Source organism: Prionailurus bengalensis, chromosome A3 (assembly GCF_016509475.1).
Source record: "Prionailurus bengalensis isolate Pbe53 chromosome A3, Fcat_Pben_1.1_paternal_pri, whole genome shotgun sequence".
Lineage (NCBI taxonomy): Eukaryota > Metazoa > Chordata > Mammalia > Carnivora > Felidae > Prionailurus > Prionailurus bengalensis.
In genome coordinates, this window is record NC_057354.1 from 89,820,368 (window position 1) to 89,839,432 (window position 19,065).

General features: G+C 46.4%; 1 protein-coding gene across 1 annotated transcript; it reads left to right on the forward strand.

The window, feature by feature from the left end:
* Positions 1 to 950: 950 nt before the first annotated feature.
* On the forward strand, positions 951 to 18,859 carry CCT7 (chaperonin containing TCP1 subunit 7). Its single transcript, XM_043603687.1, has 12 exons — positions 951 to 1,112; positions 6,317 to 6,470; positions 7,099 to 7,205; positions 9,216 to 9,341; positions 10,126 to 10,178; positions 10,532 to 10,703; positions 14,392 to 14,556; positions 15,401 to 15,589; positions 16,279 to 16,376; positions 16,758 to 16,890; positions 17,347 to 17,553; positions 18,487 to 18,859. The coding sequence occupies exons 1-12, from the start codon at positions 1,107 to 1,109 to the stop codon at positions 18,706 to 18,708; spliced, it is 1,632 nt and encodes a 543-aa protein (XP_043459622.1). The 5' UTR covers positions 951 to 1,106; the 3' UTR covers positions 18,709 to 18,859.
* Positions 18,860 to 19,065: the final 206 nt, after the last annotated feature.

The window sequence follows — 19,065 nt, forward strand, 5'->3', positions numbered from 1 at the left end:
TGATTGGCTCTGATGCCTGTTCCTGTAGCTACACTTTCCGCCTCTGCGCCTTAGCCCACTTCCTATTGGTCGAGAGAAGTGGGGCCTAGGACCGATTGGCCTAAACTCTTAACAGCAACTGCCACCCCTCCCAACCCGCGCCCCAGCGTTTCTTAGTTTGGATTCGACTGCAGGATTGCGCGGGCTGGTGGGCTGGCTGGCGGGCGGGCGGGGAGGAAAGAGCACTGGAGGTGGGCGCCCCGCTGGACTCACTACAGCCCAGGAAAGTCGTGGCCGTCAGCTTTGCGGTCTTGGCTGGATCCTCCCTGCGGCCGCCTCGCAAGATGACGATTTGCTTCTCCCAGCTGTGCTCTCCTCCTCCTCACCTCCCTCCTTGGGAAGGCATTCGTCTAGCGCCCAGGTGGTCTCCCGCGACCTCCCCTCCGCTCGTCCTCTGACAAGTTCCACCAGCGCTTGCGCGCTGGGGTCGCGGCTTGATGATCCCCACCCTCGAGGAGGCTCTGGTCAGTGAAGAGCCAGAAAACGGGATTTGGGGCCAGGTGCCTGGTGCCCACGCCTGCTTCTCTACCATTTAGTGTACAACTGTGACTGTGGACACCTTTCATAACCTCTCAGCTTCAGTTCCTTCATCTACAAAATAGACATAACAGTACCAACGTCATAGGATTGGAAGGGCTTATGAGATCTCTCACCAGGTGCTTATTTGCTTATTTACCATAAGCCTGTCCCATAGCGTTCAATAAATGTGCTTACTGTGTTCCTTGGTCTGGCTCTCGGAGGTGGGCGAAGGAATGAGGGTTTAGTGGGTAATGCGAGCCGAGCAAAGGAGTCTACATACTCAAAGAGAAATGCATAACCACAATCCTGCGACCCCTCGGTAACCAACGCCTCTCCCTCCGAGGCCCAGGCCTCTGGCCTTTCTAGCCGTACTGACTCTGTGGTAGCAAACCATAGAGTAGCGGAAGTGGCCCGTCCCCTTCCTCTCCCGAGCCAACGGCTCGGCGAAGCTTCTGGGGATTTCTCTGGCGCGGGGGATTGTGGGGTTGCTGGGCGGCCCCGACGCGGAGAAGAGAGAGGTGTAGCGGGCCTCTAAACGAACTTCCAAAATGATGGTGAGTGGCGTTTCGCCTATCTGTCGCCATCCGCTGCCATCTAGCCCTTGGGTGGCACCGCCCGGCCGGGGTCAGTTCCATAGAGCCCTCCACTGCCTACTAACTCTGTCTTTGCCCCCACCCCTTGTCTGTGGGCGACCCCGGCTCTCCGCGGCCTGTTTCGGCCGGAGCACGGAGCATGGGCGAGGACTTCGTGGGGCTGGAGGGAAGGTTCTGGTGTGGCCGACTGGGGACTACAAGTCCCAAGCTGCTTCGGGGCCGCAAGCCGGCTGAGGGGACCCGGTTTTTGGAGCCCCCCGCAATTGTAACCCGTGTTAAATGAGTCCCGACTTGAGCGTGCATACGCGGTCGGCGGGCCGACTGGGAAGCACTGGTGCCTGGGGAAATGTAGGATGTAAAAACGTGTGCTTCCTAGAACAGGGCAGAGGCAGCGTGGGGACCTTGTGTTGGGCTGAGCGGAAGGGCTCACCTAGGGTTGCTTGCCGGTCGGTCAGCCCGCCTGCTGCCACATAAATGGAAACAGACTTGGTTTGTACTTTAACACTCGTTCATTGCTTAAGTAAACGCGTATTGAGCGCCTGCTGAATATACTGTACCCAGCTGGTTGTTGCGGGTGCAGCTCCTCAGCCGGGAGAATGGAGAGGGCAGATGGGGACAGCACATCAGAGGTGGAAGGACCCGGGCTTTGACTCCAACCCTGTCTTGCCCTTCCGGATTTGGCCTCGGGCCAGGCTTTTCTTAGTTGGCCATCTAACTCTGGGTTTCGTTTTCTTGAATTGGGGGTCTTGATGAATCCTGCAGGGCCGCCCCCCGCCCCACTTCTGCATCATCTTTTTGTGCCATCTCAGTTGTAGATAACTTCCATTGGATTCCCAAGCCTCCTGCTATCTCTTGAGTTGCTGTTGAACAGGGCCAGCGTTTAAGAAGGTGTTTGAGGCAAAACGCTGACTGGGATACTTACTGCTCCCTGTAGTGCACTTGGCAATTAACTCATTTCTATCAGTCAGAGGAAGTTCTCTGTTCTTTTCTGGGCTTCTGCTGCTTTTTCCTGTCCTGGTAGATGTCAAGCTGATACATATGAAGCGTTCTGTTAGGGAATGTCCTGTGAATCCAGTTGTACCCACAGAGAAGGAATCTAGGATTTATCTGTACTTTCTCCCCTTTATACCTCCAGTACTGCCCTTTTTCAGTCCCTCTTCAGCATTACCTTTTCTTGAAGTCGGCTTCATCTTCTGTGCAGAGTCAGCAGAGCCCTTGAGAGTAAGGGCTCTGGAGCCGCACTGAATGCCTAGTTTTGTAACTTAGGGTGGGCCACCTACTATGTGTGTGACTTTGAGCATGTTAAATTTGTGGCCTTCAGTGTGTTAGAAGGGATTCATTGAGCTAATACATATGAAGTGCCCAGCATCAATAAGCAATTGGCAAATGTTAGCTATTCTGCTAGGTAGTGGTTTGCTTCCTTTCCTCCCTGTAATCTATCCTGCTGACAAGGCTACCATAAGAGTTTTGGTTGGCATTGAAAGAACTGAGGATCAGGACCAAGGTTCTTCTATCTGGTGATAAAACCCTTTACTGGGATGCTCCACCACACTTGGGTTTTTCCTGAACTGACCCCTGCTCTTTTTCCTTGTGGTATTAGCTGTTTATATCTCTCCTTTTGGAATGTGAGACTTCTGTAGGGCCTACAAAGCATAGGGAACAAAGGGACTGTGGGCAGCTGCTCCTTGCTTTGTATTTAAGAACTCTCTGTGGATTTGGTGTCACCACACTGCCAGTGCTTTTCCAAAAATTAGAAGCTGGTGCTATCTTAGTTCATGGTTTGAATGAAACATGTGCAAGTATATGTAAAGTTGAATTTATAACACCATAAGCTGCTGTATATTGCTTTCTATGTGGCCAAATCTAGGCGCTCCACAAATTGAGATTCCTATAGTCCTTACCTTTGGGAAGGTCATGCTTTAAGATTGATGGTGATATAAAAATTACGCCACGAGGAAGCAAAGAGGGAATTACGGGATCCTCTGTTCGGGGTGCCCCTATTGGCTGCTGTTGAGAAAATATGTTAGAAGAATTGGGGCTCTGGTGAATCGCTGGCCTGTTGATAAGAAACTTTTGTTTTTTAAAATGTCTTTTTATATATATATATATATATATATATATACACACGCATGTGTATGTACACACACATATGTATATATACGTGTGTGTGTATATATATATGTGTATATATATATATATATATTTTTTTTTTTTTTTTTAAGTAAGTAAACTCTACAGCCAACATGGGGCTCAAACTCATGACCTCGAGATCAAGAGTCACATGCTCTACCAACCAAGCCAGCCAGGTGCCCCAAGAAAGTGGTTTTGGCAGAAGGTGCCAGGGTAGCTCTTATAAATAGGGGTACAGTTTAGGGGGGGGTGAGAAAAAAATCTTTACATGCATTGATGTTAGCCTGCTGGAGAGGTGAAAATTTGTTGAAGGCAATAAGATGAACTTGAGACCCAAGTTAGTTTTTGTTTTGAAATGTAAGACTATCTGGGGCAAGGATGAAGCAAGGAAGCTTGGGGGCTGCCATGAGGAATAATTTAGCAGGACTAGGAGAAGGTGGGGACACCTTTTTCCTTACAAAAGGTGGAAGAGGCTTGAAAGAAGTTTGGCCAAAGAAGCCATTTCTTGCCTCCAGACCTGGGACACTGGTGAAAGGGAAGGAATTTTCCCTCCAGCCCATGCCTGACCCCAGATTTAGGGGATTATCTGACAGGCATTCTTACTAAAGTTGCTTTTTTTTTTTTTTTTTTTTAAAGTTTAGTATTTTGAGAGAGAGAACGCGCCCGTTAGCAAGGGAGGGGCAGAGAGAGAGAATCCCAAGCAGGCAGGCTCTGTGCTGTCAGAGTGGAGCCTGATGTGGGGCTTTATCTCACAAACTGTGAGATCATGACCTGAGTGAGCCAAAATCTAGAGTTGGACACTTAACCAACCAAGCCACCTAGGCATCCTGTCTCAGGCGTTCCTTAAAAAAAAGTTTGTTCATTAGAAAAAAATTAAAACATATAATACAGTGTCAGAACCCTCTTTACCTCCACTCTTACTCGTTAGCATTCGATGCACATCTTTCCAGCCCCCTTTTATGCACTTACATATTACATCTTGCCTCCTGCTTTCTCTCTCTTTGTATTTTATGTAGATAAATGTAAATCAGAACATGCCATTCGTGGGGCACCTTGGGTGGCTTGGTTGGTTAAGTGTCCAATTCTTGGTTTTGGCTCAGGTCATGATCTCTCTGTATGTGAGGTGAATCCCCGCATCAGCACAGGGGCTCTTCGCTAACAGAGCTGAGCCTGCTTGGGAATCTCTCTCTCTCTTTCTCTGCCCCTACCCTGCTCACTCAGGCGCATGTGCTTCCGCTTTCTCTTCTGTCTCAAAATTAACATTAAAAAAAGAACATGCCATTCCTCTGCTAAAAGGTTTTCCAGGCCTTCCTTTTGTAGGAATAAAATCTACACTCCTTACCATGATCTACAATTGAGTATGCCATCTGGTTCTCACCTGCCTCTTCAGCCCTTTTCCAGTCTTCTGTCTACCCACTGCCCTCCTGCTACACTAGCCAGAGGAGTTGAACTTTTTCAGGAATTGGCCAGTGAATATGGAGTCAGCCTCATGGGTCACTAGACTTTCTGGTGTGTGAATCCCTGACTCCTTATTGTTGAGTTGACACAACCTTGTGCTTTCCTTTCCTGCTCATCTGAAGCACCCACAGGGGTGGGCCTGGGCAGTGGCTTTCAAACTTGTTATGGCAATTTGTGGTAAGAAGTAAATTTTAAGTTGCAGCCTAATAGCACACACATAGCATAACAAGTTTTAAAACAGTTTTTATCTTTACTGTTTTGTTTCACACATACAAAATTAGTCACAAACACAGGGAAGACTGAGTCTGGTTTATGAGCTCATCTCTGAAGGCACAGGTTTTGATACAGACTCTAGTTTGCTAAGCTGAGGAATTACTGTCAGGCTAATGGTCACTGGAACAGAGGCAGCTAAGCAGGCCTTTACGCGGGTATCCCTGTCTTCCCAGAGTTTCTGCAGGTCTGCCAATTAAGCCCCTTTGGGAATAGTGATTGTTCTCAAGACTGGCATGCAGGGGCGCGTGGGTGGCTTAGTCGGTTAAGCGTCCGACTTCGGCTCAGGTCATGATCTTGCAGTTCGTGAGTTCAAGCCCCGCGTCAGGCTCTGTGCTGACAGCTCAGAGCCTGGAGCCTGTTTCAGATTCTGTGTCTCCCTCCCTGTCTCTGACCCTCCCCCGTTCATGTTCTGTCTCTCTCTGTCTCAAAAATAAATAAACAAAACAAAACAAAGACTGGCATGCAAAATAGAGAAAAACTTCTGTGGGACATTTGGTTGGAGATTGGTCACAAGGAAGCTCTGGAACCAGCACGGGAATGGAAACACTGCTGTATGAATTAGACTTGTTTTGTGAGGCGGGACAACATGCTGCTTCCCTGCTCTCCAGCTGAGCGTTGTGGTAAAGCTGCCTGCCTGGGCATCTCCAGGACACCACCTGAAGCTGCTGGCGCCTCGTGTTTTGCATCAGTGCCCCATCAGCTTCCCTAGGATTAAGCTGTAATGCAGATAAGTGGTTGCTTTGCCAGAGGGTGAACATTGGGCTTCTTCCTCCTGTGCTCTGACCTAATTCTTCAACACAGGGAATAGTGTCTGAAGTTGAAAAGGCTATGCTCGTCCAGTCGAGCCCTGGAGAACACAGTATTTGATTTGTTCTTTTAGACTAAATCATGCTTCTCATGACCATTTTCTAGCATGCCTGTAGGGTATGTTGTAGTCCTGGCGTTATCTATGGATGTAGAGGCTGGTTAAGAAATCTATGTGGTGGACAGTGGGAATATGGTTTTAAAGGCCTCCAGAGGGGTGCCTGGGTGGCTCAGTTGGTTGAGCGTCCGACTCTCGATTTCGGCTCAGGTCATGGTCCCAGGGCTGTGGGATCAAATCCTGAGTCAGGCTCTGCGCTGAGCGTGGAGCCTGCTCCTGCACTTGTGCGTGCATGTGCTTTCTCTCTCAAATAAAAAAATAACAAAAGGCCTCCAGGTATTTCTGTTATGAGAGAGATGAGAACATTTTTCTTTTCCCCTCCCTCCTTGAATTTCATTGTAGTAGATGATTATTAAAAGCAGTCAATTGCTTTCTTCTGTAGCCCACACCAGTTATCCTGTTGAAAGAGGGGACTGATAGCTCCCAAGGCATCCCCCAGCTTGTAAGTAACATCAGTGCCTGCCAGGTGATTGCAGAAGCTGTAAGAACTACCCTGGGCCCTCGTGGCATGGACAAGCTGATCGTAGATGGCCGAGGTAAGTCTGCAGGGTTCCTCAGGCCAGTGTGCAGAAGAGAAGACTCCTGGGGAGTGCTGGGGCTAGCAGAAGTTGGTATCAGAAATTCCACTGCTTGTAAGGTCTCTGAGGGATTGCTCGCTAGGAGATGGTTCCATTTCATACATTGTCCTGAATGCTGAACCCTACAGGAATATACGGAAGAACTTGGGCTCAGGAACATGTTGCCTCATAGAGAGATGCAGCCTGGAAACATGAAAGAGAACTATCTGAGTTAACTTTGGTCATTCCCATTGTATCATATTACCAAGACAGAATTCCCCCTCATGTTTTAGTATATTAACTGACATGTGAGACAATGGTAGGTATCAGCTACGTCAAGAATATCTAAATGGTTTCTCATTCTCATTTAGTATTTTCTACATCCAGTTCAATGTATGCTAAATGCTGTTCAGAGAAAATCGGTAGCTCATGGTCTTCAGAAGTTTGTGATTTTAGGTGGCCCTTTGTGCACAGAGTAAATCTATAAAAAGATCAGTTTATTTATGCCATGATCTCCTCTACCCCATCCCAGTAAAGTGTGCTTGGGCTCCAAGTCCAACTGGAGAAAAGGTCTTTAAATTTTTACTTTGTGTTTGTTCCTTTTAAGGCAAAGCAACGATTTCTAATGATGGGGCCACAATTCTGAAACTCCTTGATGTCGTCCATCCTGCAGCAAAGACGTTAGTGGACATTGCCAAGTCCCAAGATGCTGAGGTGGGAAGATCAAGCATATGTGTTTAAGTGAAGGTTGAAACACATGTCTGCTTGCTCCTTTGCTCTTCTGTCTTAAAAGTTTTTTGATTATATATCTAAAGTTATGATGTCATAAGTAGTATGTGCTTATAAATTATAAAGTATTTAGATGAAGTTAATCTCCTAAATTCATACTCTTGGGGCGCCTGGGTGGCTCAGTTGGTTAAGCATCCGACTGTGGCTCAGGTCACGATCTCGCGGTTTGTGAGTTCGGGCCCCACGTTGGGCTCTATGCTGACAGCTCGGGGCCTGCAGCCTGCTTTGAATTCTGTGTCTCCCTCTCTCTCTGCCCCTCCCCTGCTCATACTCTGTCTCTCAAAAATAAATAAATGTTAAAAAAAAATTTTTTTTAATTCATACTCTTTCCCTACATGTAGCTGAGATCTTAGGACCAGGCTCCTTTCAGTTACCTGGTAAATAGTTTAAGCTCTCGTGTGTTAGTCACCTTTTAAGATGGGGCTGGAAACTTTAAGGTTTCCAGTTTATCTTTTTTTTTTTTTTTTTAATATTGGTAAAATATAGATAACATAAAATTTACCACTTTAGGTTTTTTTGGGGGTTTTTTTTGTTTTTGTTTTTGTTTTTTTTTTTTTTGTTTTTTTTTTTTTTGTTTTTTTTTTTTTTTGTTTTTTTTAGTAGGCTTCACATCCAGTGTGGAACCCAGTGCAGGGCTTGAACTCACAACCCTGATACCAAGACCTGAGCTGAGATCAAGAGTCGGCTGCTTAACCTTCTGAGCCACCCAGGCGTCCCTCACTTTAGCCATTTTTAAGTGTACAATACTGTGGCATTGACCAGTCTATCTTTTAAAACATTTCTAACACTGGAGTCTTGATACTAAATGTTGACAGAAACGGATTTGCATTTTACAGTATTACAGATAGGTTCTGAAGTTATATAAAAAGGTGTATTAGGACCCAGTAGCCTACAAAACAGTATGGCTTATATGAAATTAAAGTGGGAAGAGTCTGAATTTGACCTGTTACTGACTAAAACCTTTCTGGCCAGGAATTTGGCAGCTTATACCCTTTACCACAGTAACACTTTCTCCCCCTTTGAGAGTCCCTCACATTACACAATGGACATAAGTGAGCTGAACATAAATTTCTGCCAAATCAGAGGTAAGCTAGTTTTAGTTCTTCTTCTCCCTCATTAAAAATAGGGTTTAGAGGGGTGCCTGATTGGTTTAGTCGGTTAAGTGTCGGACTCTGGCTCAGGTCCTGATCTCACGGTTTGTGAGTTCAAGCCCCGCATCCGGCTCTATGCTAACAGCTCGGAGCCTGAAGCCTCCTTTGGATTCTGTGCCTCTTTCTCTCTGCCCCTCCCCAGTTCGCATTCTGTCTCCCTTTCTCAGAAATAAATAAAATGCTTAAATAAATAAATAAATAAAGGGTTTAGATCCCATTGTGGAATATTACTACATTAGAAAGGTTAGCAGACTAGTGATCTGTCAATTCCAAACAGTATTTAAAATATAAAGGACTTTGGCTGGTCCTGGAAGGTTTGTTTTAGTAGGATTTGGCTGTAAATTATCTTTATGTAAACTCCTATAGTACTTTGTGCTCCTTGAAGAATATTTGTCTCATGCCTCTTGTTACCAGACACATAAGTATTGTATTATAAGCATGACTGGGATTGTCTTAATCATCATAGTGCCTGTATGTAATAAATAAATTGTTGGTTAGTCTGTGTATATGATTTCATATCCTGAAGAACTTTGTCAAAATCAGCCCTTTTTGGAGAATGGGCCTGGCTGAGGAATTCATTTTGTAGCTCAGAGCCATTTGATGGGATAGATACCTAACTATTGTCACCTTCCTTGTACTCATTGCAATCACCTACGCTTCCAGAAAAAACTTTTCACACCCATTTAAACAGTCCCTAGTTTAAATGGGTAGGTTGCCTAAAAATGGAGTCTCAGGCCTTATTCCTCACTCTGAGAAATGTGAATTTCCTGTCATCCTCTTCCAGGTCGGTGATGGCACCACCTCAGTGACCCTGCTGGCTGCAGAGTTTCTGAAGCAGGTGAAACCCTATGTGGAGGAAGGTTTGCACCCACAGATCATCATCCGAGCTTTCCGCACTGCCACCCAGTTGGTATGGGAATACTGGCTACCTTAGCCTTGTGTTTCTCAGGATAATACCTTTAGCGGAGTATAGAGAGAGGTAACAGGGTTCCCTGGACATTTTCTCAATTCTCCCTATGAATCTCTGTTCTGCCATTCGGTAGCTATTTGACTAGATATTTCCTTAATCTCTTTAAGCCTCAGGTTTCCTGACTCAGTGAGAGGTTTTTCGTTTTATCTAAAGTTCCTCATGACACATATCTTGAGACCCTGCTTTTATTCACCTTTGACCTTCATTGTGTGATCTTAGGCAAGTCGGTCCCTCTAGGCTTTACTTTCTCCCTTAAATATCTGGTTCAGGGTGGTAACATGAGATCACATATGAGAAGTGCTTTTGAAAAGATACTAAGATAACATACAGATATGTATGCCATACATAACGTGTCTAATAATATATAGTGCTAGCAGTTGTCATGAGTGTTTTTCTTAAGCCAGAAGGTTTGGCCCAATCGAGTGTCCTAGCTTGTTTCCACTCATCTGTTTTAGTGTTCCTTGCATATTCAGAATTAAGTCCTGGAAATATCCTGATGATTCTTCAGAACTATACCTACTGTATATTTGTCGCTGGGAGTTTTCTAAACCATAGAGCTGTGTGTTTCCGGGCAGCAACAAGACTCAGAAGTGTGTTTCAGCTGCAGAGTGGAAATGCTTACAATTTGGGAGTAAACAGATTGGAGAGTGGCAAGAGAGACTGGGACCCACCTCTCCAGTTTGCCTTTGGCACCAGGGACTCACTCAGCTTCTGTTCTTGGCAGGCAGTTAACAAGATCAAAGAGATTGCTGTGACCGTGAAGAAGGAAGACAAAGTGTAAGTTTGCAGTGGGCTTTGTCAGAGCCTTGACTTTTTGTGGCCAAATTGGATGTAGAAGCGTGTTGCCACCCTATATGGGCCTGGGGCTATTTGGCTCTTGCTAGACCCTTGGCTGTGCCCCAGCTCACAGCACAAAAGAGGCTGTAGACTGTAATTTTAAAGCTGTCACATACAAGGTCTTTGACTGCAGTCACCATCTGTCAATGATAATTTGCCCTAAAGATTGTAGAAGATGAAGTTGATGTGGGCTGAGTTTAGAGGCTAGAACAGAAGCCCCCTACACATTGCAATAGACTCAGACAAGGGGCTTTCCAGACCTGACACAAGTCCCACCTATCCTTGTGTCCCAGGGAGCAGAGGAAGCTGCTGGAGAAGTGTGCCATGACCGCTCTGAGCTCCAAGCTGATTTCCCAGCAGAAAGCCTTCTTCGCTAAGATGGTGGTGGATGCGGTGATGATGCTCGATGATCTGTTGCAGCTTAAAATGATTGGAATCAAAAAGGTGCAGGGTGGTGCCCTAGAGGTAAGCCTGCTACATCCTCCCTAGGAGGCCTTATGCTTTCATATTGACCCTTCACACAGGTTGGTACAGGAGATGAACACATGTTACAGGAATAGAGAGAATGCGTGTTGAGCTGGAAGTCAGACTGGAGTTGTATTCCCCATACTGTCTCTGCAGGCTGTGACTGTAGATATATTTTGTAATTTCTGTGGACCTATATTTACTTGTCAGCAGAACAGCAGTTTGAACTAGTTGATTGTTAGAATCTTAGTGTAACGTGGGAGGGGATGGGACTAGCTCCATCTGATAAATTATCTATGACCCTCTCAGTTAATAAGCCTGAGAAGTACTTCTCAGTCCATTCTCCAAGTGACATGCCCAAGCTGTTATGACCATGTCCCTTCTTTTATTCATTTATTTTGGATAGATGATACATAGTTCTAAATGTAAAAAGAATCCTAAAGGAAAAAAATAAACATCCCATTCACCACTCCTGCCCCAGATACAACCACTAATAAGTGAGTGTGTGTGTGTGTGTGTGTGTGTGTGTGTGTGTGTGTGTATGAGCAGGTGCTTCCAGAATTGTTTTACGCATCTGTAAATACATATGTAAATACTGCTTTCCTAAAAACAAGTGCTTATTTATAATACATAGTGTTCTGTAACTCACTTTTGTCCATGTAACAACTTAATTTTTTTAATGTTTGTTTATTTTAGACAGAGGATAAGCAGTGGAGGGCCAGAGAGAGAGACACACACAAAATCTGAAACAGGCTCCAGGCTCTGAGCTGACAGCACAGAGCCCACGTGGGGCTCAAACTCGTGAACCATGAGATCATGACCTTAGCCAATATTGGACACTCAACTGACAGAGCCACCCAGGCGCCATTAACAACTTATTTTAGAATTTGATCCATATCAGCATGTGGGGCTTTTAATTCATTGCTGTCCAATAGAACTTCCTGTCACGGTAGAACTGTTACATGTCTGTGCTGTCCATTTTATGGTAGCCACTGGCCATGTGTGGCTACCAAGCACTTGAAATGCAGTTAGTACAACTGAAGAACTAAATTTTTAATTTAATTTTTATTTATTTAAATTTAAATAGCAACATGTGGTTCATGGCTACTGCATTGCACAACCTAACTGTAACTTGTTCTTTTTTAACACAGTAGTATCCGGAAGCATTCTGTTGGTATCTCTATGCTGCTTTGGCCTTTCTCCACTCTGGCCTGCCCTACTTAATTTTCTCTATCTTCGTGACCCAGCTTGAAGGGATTTGGATGGGGCAAGACCTGCTTCAAATATTATAGCCTGGCCTGGCCCTTCACTTTTCTGTTCTTTGACTTTTACCCTTCTGAGTTGCATTCCCACTCTGTTGTCCTTCCTCCTGTCATGGCACATGTCAGTGGACTGAGGTTCTCTTTCTGTAATAAAACTTGTGAGGAGTTTGGAGGTCATCTGAGTTACTCCCCTGTCTTTGGCCCCAGGTACCAGTGCTTTCTTGGCCCATCATGGCTTACTGACTTTGTCTTTACCCACTACTTTGGTAACAGTCATCCATCTTCTCCTGGGCCTTCCTATTTCCCTGGACTCTTGAGATTAGATTGGCCAGTTCACTCAACTAGGGATCAAAAATAATAATTTGGTGGGGGCGCCTGGGTGGCTGAGTTGGTTGAGCATCCAACTTCGGCTCAGGTCATAATCTTGAGGTTCATGAGTTCAAGCCCTGCATCGGGCTCTGTGCTGACCGCTCAGAGCCTGGAGCCTGGCTTCAGATTCCCTCTCTCTCTCTCTCTCTCTCTCTCTCTCTCTCTCTCTCTCTCTCTCTCTGTCTCTGCCCCTCTCTGCCCCTCTCCCACTTGCGCTCTCTCTTTCTCAAAAATGAATAAAAAAAAATTTTTTTTTTTTTAAAACAATAATTTGGGGCATCTGGGTGGCTCAGTCAGTAGAGCATCTGACTCTTGATTTCAGTCAGGTCATGATCCCAGGATCATCGGATCAAATCCCGTGTCAGGCTCTGCACTGAGCATGGAGGCTTTTTAACATTCTCTTGCACTCTGCCCCTCTCATTCACACCTGGGCTCGCGTGCGCTGTCTCTCTCTCCCACCCCCTTCCCTCTCCCTTTCTCTCATAAAATAAACAAATAAAACTAATTTATCTAGTGAGAAGGCCAGAGGCTCCAACCCACTTTCCTCAGACTATTCCCCATTCCTTAAATGCATGTAAAACCTTTAACACAAAACCTGACACACAGAATTCGATAAATGGTAGTAGTGATTATTGACTTATTTTCAGGATTAACAGAACTTCCTGATGTGTATCTTCAGCCCTTAACTTTCCCTTGAACCTCATGCTCTTGTATCTGCTACTGAACTCATTATTTCATTCTCCAAACCTGAAACCGTTTTTTGTGTTTCTTGACGAGTTGGTATCGCCACCATTGACTCACTCACCAGAAATCCAGGATTATCTTTGAAAATCTTTCCCAACTCCCACAACCTTTCAGTCACCATTGTCTTATTTTGTCTACCAATTTACTCTTTATTTCTTCAAGCTGTCTTTTTACTTATTCCCAAGACCATTGTCCTGGCAGTGGTCACCCTTCCTCCAGTCTTATGTCCCCTAAATCAATCCTATTTTCTGTTGAAAGGCGAAGCTCCACAATTTACTCTGTCCTGTGTAAAGCCTTTTGGGATTCCACATTGCGTACAGGATAAGAGGTAGTCCTTAGCAGAGCCTGTAAGATTCTCCTAAACTGGCCTCTGCCTTCTACCTTACATTCCCACAACGGCAAATGCACTGTTTGATGCCACCACACTGCCTCTGCCTCTTGGGAACATCCTTTCCATTTTCTATTTGACTGATTTCTGCTCCTCTTGATTTGTCTCAGGCATCACCCCCTATAGGAGGCTGTGAATTTGAATGATGCACGTATGTGTTCACTGATAGACGACAGTATTCTAGGTTAGCACTGGCAGAGAACATAGAGGTATTGAACGGAAATACCCTTTTTTATCGTGTGGGAAATGACTTGGTCATTTAGCAAGAAAGAGATCTGAGATTTGAACCCAGGTCTTTAGATAGTCCTAAAGTCAGTCCCAAGTGCAACATGCTTTCTTACTATGTATGCCCTGCTGTTAAATCCAACCCACGGGAAGCCACAGTGGTGGCTTGGGAACTGTACAGGGAATTTCTGACTCTTAAGATCTTTTGGCTTCATCTCCTGGGAAGAGGAAAGACCTAGGATGCTGCACACAGGACTGTGTGTGTGCGCGTGCAGTAGGAGCGTGTGTAGGTGTGTCCAGTAGAAGACTGGGGGGTGAGTTGGGATTGAAGAGGCCTGTGCCTTATTCATAAATGCCTGGTTCCTTGCCTGGCACTGTCGGTAAATACATTCAGTGTTAGCCCTTGGCTCCTGCTTTGAAGGCCAGTCTTAGAAAATAGCCCAAACAGGCCTTTCCCATGCTTAGTCCCTGTAAGCTGAATGATTGATTTTCTTTATACTGAAGGGATAACCAAAATATGTTTTGTATTTTTCCTAGCTTTTATGAAAGTGGAAAGGCTTTGTTGTAACAGTGAAATAAAGACGTGGTTAACTCTTTCATGTTTGCAGAAATGGACACATGTTAGTCTAGCATAGCACTAGCTTGATTTCATTTCATGCCAGTAGTGACTGAACTGTTAACTGTTTGTTTTTTTAAACAGGAGTCCCAGCTAGTAGCTGGCGTCGCGTTCAAGAAGACTTTCTCTTACGCTGGGTTTGAAATGCAACCCAAAAAGTACAATAATCCAATGATTGCCCTTTTAAATGTTGAGCTTGAGCTGAAAGCTGAAAAAGATAATGCTGAAATCAGAGTCCACACAGTTGAGGTAGGTCCCACCAGCTGGCTAGAGGCATGGAGCTGGTCAGCATTCTGGGCCAAAGTCTTGGGTCTTTGTGGCTCTCTTGGGCCCAGCTGTTTCTCAGGCTCCTTATGAGCCCCATTCTCCTCCTGTCCCCCTGAATATGTTGATGTCCAAATACTAGGCCCACTTCTTTTCTCACTCTTCTCTCTGTGAGTGAAGAGACTTGGATAGGGACCTGAGGAGACTTGGATAGGGGAGACCTGCTGAAATATTCTCTGGCCCCAGGGAAGGGGCTGGCAGCTGCCCTCCACCCATACACTGAGCCCAGTGTTTTGATTCCTCTTACCTGGGCAGTTGAGGGCCCCTCTCCTCCTACACTGGGTCCCACACTGTAGGGTTAGGTGAGCTCCCATCACTGATAATACCAAGGCTATCTCGAGTAGCAGTGTCATCCAGCTATAATTAGGTGCTGTTGGGTAATGTGTCGCCAAAACACAGTGGCCTCTGGAGGAAATGGATCTTGTTATTGGAACTCCATGGGTACAGCATCTTAGAGGAATCTACAACTCTGCCAAGCTAAACTATTTCTCACACCTTGGCATACCAGCTGTGGAGTAACTCCCAGTCCTGGGGTTTCTTTCTACTTTGGTGTCTGAAAGTTTTAGGTGATTCCTGAGTTCTCATGTAGGGTTCTTGTTACTTGGACTGAGGAGAGGCTATTTTGTTTACCCTTTTTAATTCCCAAATATATCAGCACGTTTTATTTTGGGGAGTATATTTTAACCTACCATATATGCTAATCTCCCCCCTGCCCTTCACGCCCCTCCCCTCTCCAAGCATCCTTATCCTTTTCTGGGTCTCTCTTCAGGATTATCAGGCAATTGTTGATGCTGAGTGGAACATTCTCTATGACAAGTTAGAGAGGATCCATCACTCCGGAGCCAAAGTCGTCTTGTCCAAACTCCCCATCGGGGATGTGGCCACCCAGTACTTTGCCGACAGGGACATGTTCTGTGCTGGCCGAGTGCCAGAGGAGGATCTGAAGAGGACAATGATGGTAACTAAACATTCGCAGGCTGCTTCTTGGCTTTTGTGGCCCTGGAGGGGTTTTAATTTACTACGGGTATACTGGAGTGCACTGTCAGGTTGGCCTGTGACTAGGCCTGTCTAAACCTTTTTCTCTTTTCTTTTCTTTTCTTTTCTTTTCTTTTTCTTTTTCTTTTTCTTTTTCTTTTTCTTTTTCTTTTTCTTTTTCTTTTTCTTTCTTTTGCTGTGAAGCACTCCAATCCCATGTGCATGTGCTCGTTGTAACCAGAGCAAGTCAGGAAATCTGATTGGTGAGGGAACCTAGCAGTGATGCTCTGATCAGCTAGATCAGTTCAAGTACTGATGTTTTCGGCCACATTTCTCCTTTTTCTTTTTGAGCATCTCCACAAGATATGTTAGGTCTAAAGCACTGATCATAACTTTAGTTGTTGGGCCCAAGGCACACTAGTTTGGGGGCGTGGGTGTTGGGTGAAGTAAAAGGTCTCCATCTCCTTTTGACCAGGCCTGCTTGCCCTTCGTAGGTCTTTGTTCTGTTTTGTTTTCTCCTCTTTTAGGGAGGTAAATGGGAGGTTGTCCAGTGCAGGGAGTCCTGGGGCACTGTGGCAGGGTCTAGCATGGGAATTGGCTTTTGAGACTAGGTGGCAGGAAGCTCTCTTCTGGCTTCACGTGAAGGTGATCTTATCTTCTTGTGCTCCTCAGGCCTGTGGAGGCTCCATCCAGACCAGTGTGAATGCTCTGTCAGCAGATGTGCTGGGCCGCTGCCAGGTCTTTGAAGAGACCCAGATTGGGGGCGAGAGGTAAGCAAGCCATAGGCCTGGGCTGCCTGCTTGCAGAGCTCATGAGACCTGCCTGGGTCTGGCCTTCTGCCATCTTTTGGGTGTGGTATACAACATGTGCCGCTCTTTTTTAAGGTCTCACCTTTTGGGACATAGAGAACTCAGATATAAACTATTTCAGGAGAGCAGAAGATCAAGTTGGGTCTAAAGTCTGACTCTACAGTATCTTCTGCCCTAGGGTTACAGCCCCAGACCTTCCCCAAAACTCTTCAAGAGTAGGATTGGAAACCCTAGTGAGGAATAAAAGAGCAGCTGTTGAGTGTTGGGCGAACGTGGTGAGGTCATACACAACAGGTTGGCAGCAGAAAGAAGTTTACATGTATGATTTGATCCTGGGTGTAGGTATAATTTCTTCACTGGCTGCCCCAAGGCCAAGACTTGTACTATCATCCTCCGTGGTGGTGCTGAGCAATTCATGGAGGAGACGGAGCGGTCCCTGCACGACGCCATCATGATTGTCAGGAGGGCCATCAAGGTAGTAGACAGGGGGTTTCCTGGATCTTTGTGGTGATTTCTGCCATATATAACTTATCCTTCCCTGGGTGGCCTGTTAGCCCTGATTGCCTCACAAATCATAGACAGACAGCCTCAGTCTCTCAAAATAGGTCATGCTGCCTTAAAGGCTAAGACTTGTTCTCGTGAACAAACAGTGGAGCTACTGTCCTTAGCCATCTCAGTGATTGTACCAATGCCCTTGAGGTCCAAGGTGACCTTGGAGATAGTCAGAAACCATAAGGTCCACCAGATGGAGGTTGGAATGTGCTAGACAAGAGCCACATCTAGGCTTCCTGGGGTTTGGGATGAGGGAGGAATGAGGAACTACTCCCTTTCTGTGCTGGGAGGACCTTTTGACTGGCTGGTCCAACTCTGCTGTGGCTGGACCTTGAGCCAGGGGCCTGTTAGCATTAAGAGGTGGGTCTGGTCTCTGCAGAACGATTCAGTGGTGGCTGGTGGCGGGGCCATTGAGATGGAGCTCTCCAAGTACCTGCGGGATTACTCAAGGACCGTTCCAGGAAAACAGCAGCTGTTAATTGGGGCATATGCCAAGGCCTTGGAAATTATCCCACGCCAGCTGTGTGACAATGCTGGCTTTGATGCCACAAACATCCTCAACAAGCTGCGAGCTCGGCATGCTCAGGTGGGTCCTTCTCCTTGAGTCCAGGGATTGGGTGCATGGGGCTAAATTTTGAGTGTGTGCTATGCTTACTCAAGCTCCATAGAGTGTTCAGGCCCATGACAGGGCTGGAACTAAACCTAGTACCGACTCAACTGTGTGTCCTCTGAGGGCAGAGGGAAAGCCACAGTGCCAGGACTGGAGCCTCCAGGGTTTCTTCAGTGCTTCTACCAAGAGTATAATCATAGCTCCTTGTGGTGCCATCAGAGGAACCAGGGGGACCCTGCAGCCTCCTCCCTGGAAGCACACGCTGAGCACGTTACTGGGTTTCCCAGTGGTGGCGAGGCATGCCAGAGCCCTGCTGCTGGGCAGTCCAGCCACGGCGGTACCATCTCTTAAGTTGTGATCTCTGTGAGAACTTAAATGTGTTCGTTTGCTATTTAGCAAACATTTGTTTAGAGATATTTGTTAAGTGCTCAGTACTGTGACAGCAGCGCTCCGTGACCTTGCTTCTGCCTTTGTTAGAATTTTAAGAGAGTCCCTTCACTTCTTTGCATCTCCATTCCCTCATCCGAAGTGGGGACTGATGGAAGCAGCGAGATAAGGGATTGGAAAGTGTTCCTCTTGAGAACTGTGGTGTGATATACACGGTCCTCGGGTGACCTGAGGACTGGACCTCCCCAAAACACGGCATGTTGCCTAGAGGAGGGCCCAGAGCTCTTGTGTGAGCAGCATGTCTAGGGTTTGAAGGGGGTGGTCGTTGGGGGCATGAGTGGGAAGAGAAGACCTGCACTTTCAGGTTCTTTGTGTGATGCCAGACAGATGCCGTCTTTCTTAGGGAAATGCTGGCAAGTTCAGAGTATGAGGTTTCCTAACGACCTTGTCTTTGGGAGGATTTGCAAGAAGAAACTTGAGAGTAGTTCCTTATTAACCTCCCCTCCTCTCCTGCTCTTTCAGGGGGGCATGTGGTATGGAGTGGACATCAACAACGAGGACATTGCTGACAACTTTGAGGCCTTTGTGTGGGAGCCAGCTATGGTGCGCATCAATGCCCTGACCGCAGCCTCTGAGGCTGCCTGCCTTATCGTGTCGGTAGATGAAACCATCAAAAACCCTCGCTCAACGGTGGACGCTCCCCCAGCTGCGGGCCGGGGCCGGGGCCGGGGCCGCCCCCACTGAGAGGCACCCGGTCCCTCATGAGTGGCCGGCGGGCTGGCTGCAGGGTATGCTTACTCTCCCCGTCTTGGTTAGTTGGTATTACAAGGAAGGGGTCGTAATTGGCCCACTCTGTTCTCACTGAGGTTATTTAAATAAAGCTTAAGACTTAGAATTCACTTTGCAAATTATTTGGGCACCGGACTTTTACTGCTAAATGTCTTGACTCCAGCTCAGGATTTTACTTTTGTATGTACTCACCTGACAGATGGAAAAGTTTTCTTCTCTCCTATCGGACTGAGTCCTCAACAGCATCTGGTTTTTAAGGCAGAGGGTCCACTCTGCCAGCAGAGCTCCACCTGAGGGGCCTCCGTCCAGAAG

Coding starts and splice junctions, on each gene's coding strand:
- CCT7 (XM_043603687.1), top strand. Junction 10,179..10,531: donor GTGAAGAAGGAAGACAAAGT/GTAAGTTTGCAG, acceptor CTTGTGTCCCAG/GGAGCAGAGGAAGCTGCTGG. Junction 16,377..16,757: donor ACCCAGATTGGGGGCGAGAG/GTAAGCAAGCCA, acceptor TCCTGGGTGTAG/GTATAATTTCTTCACTGGCT.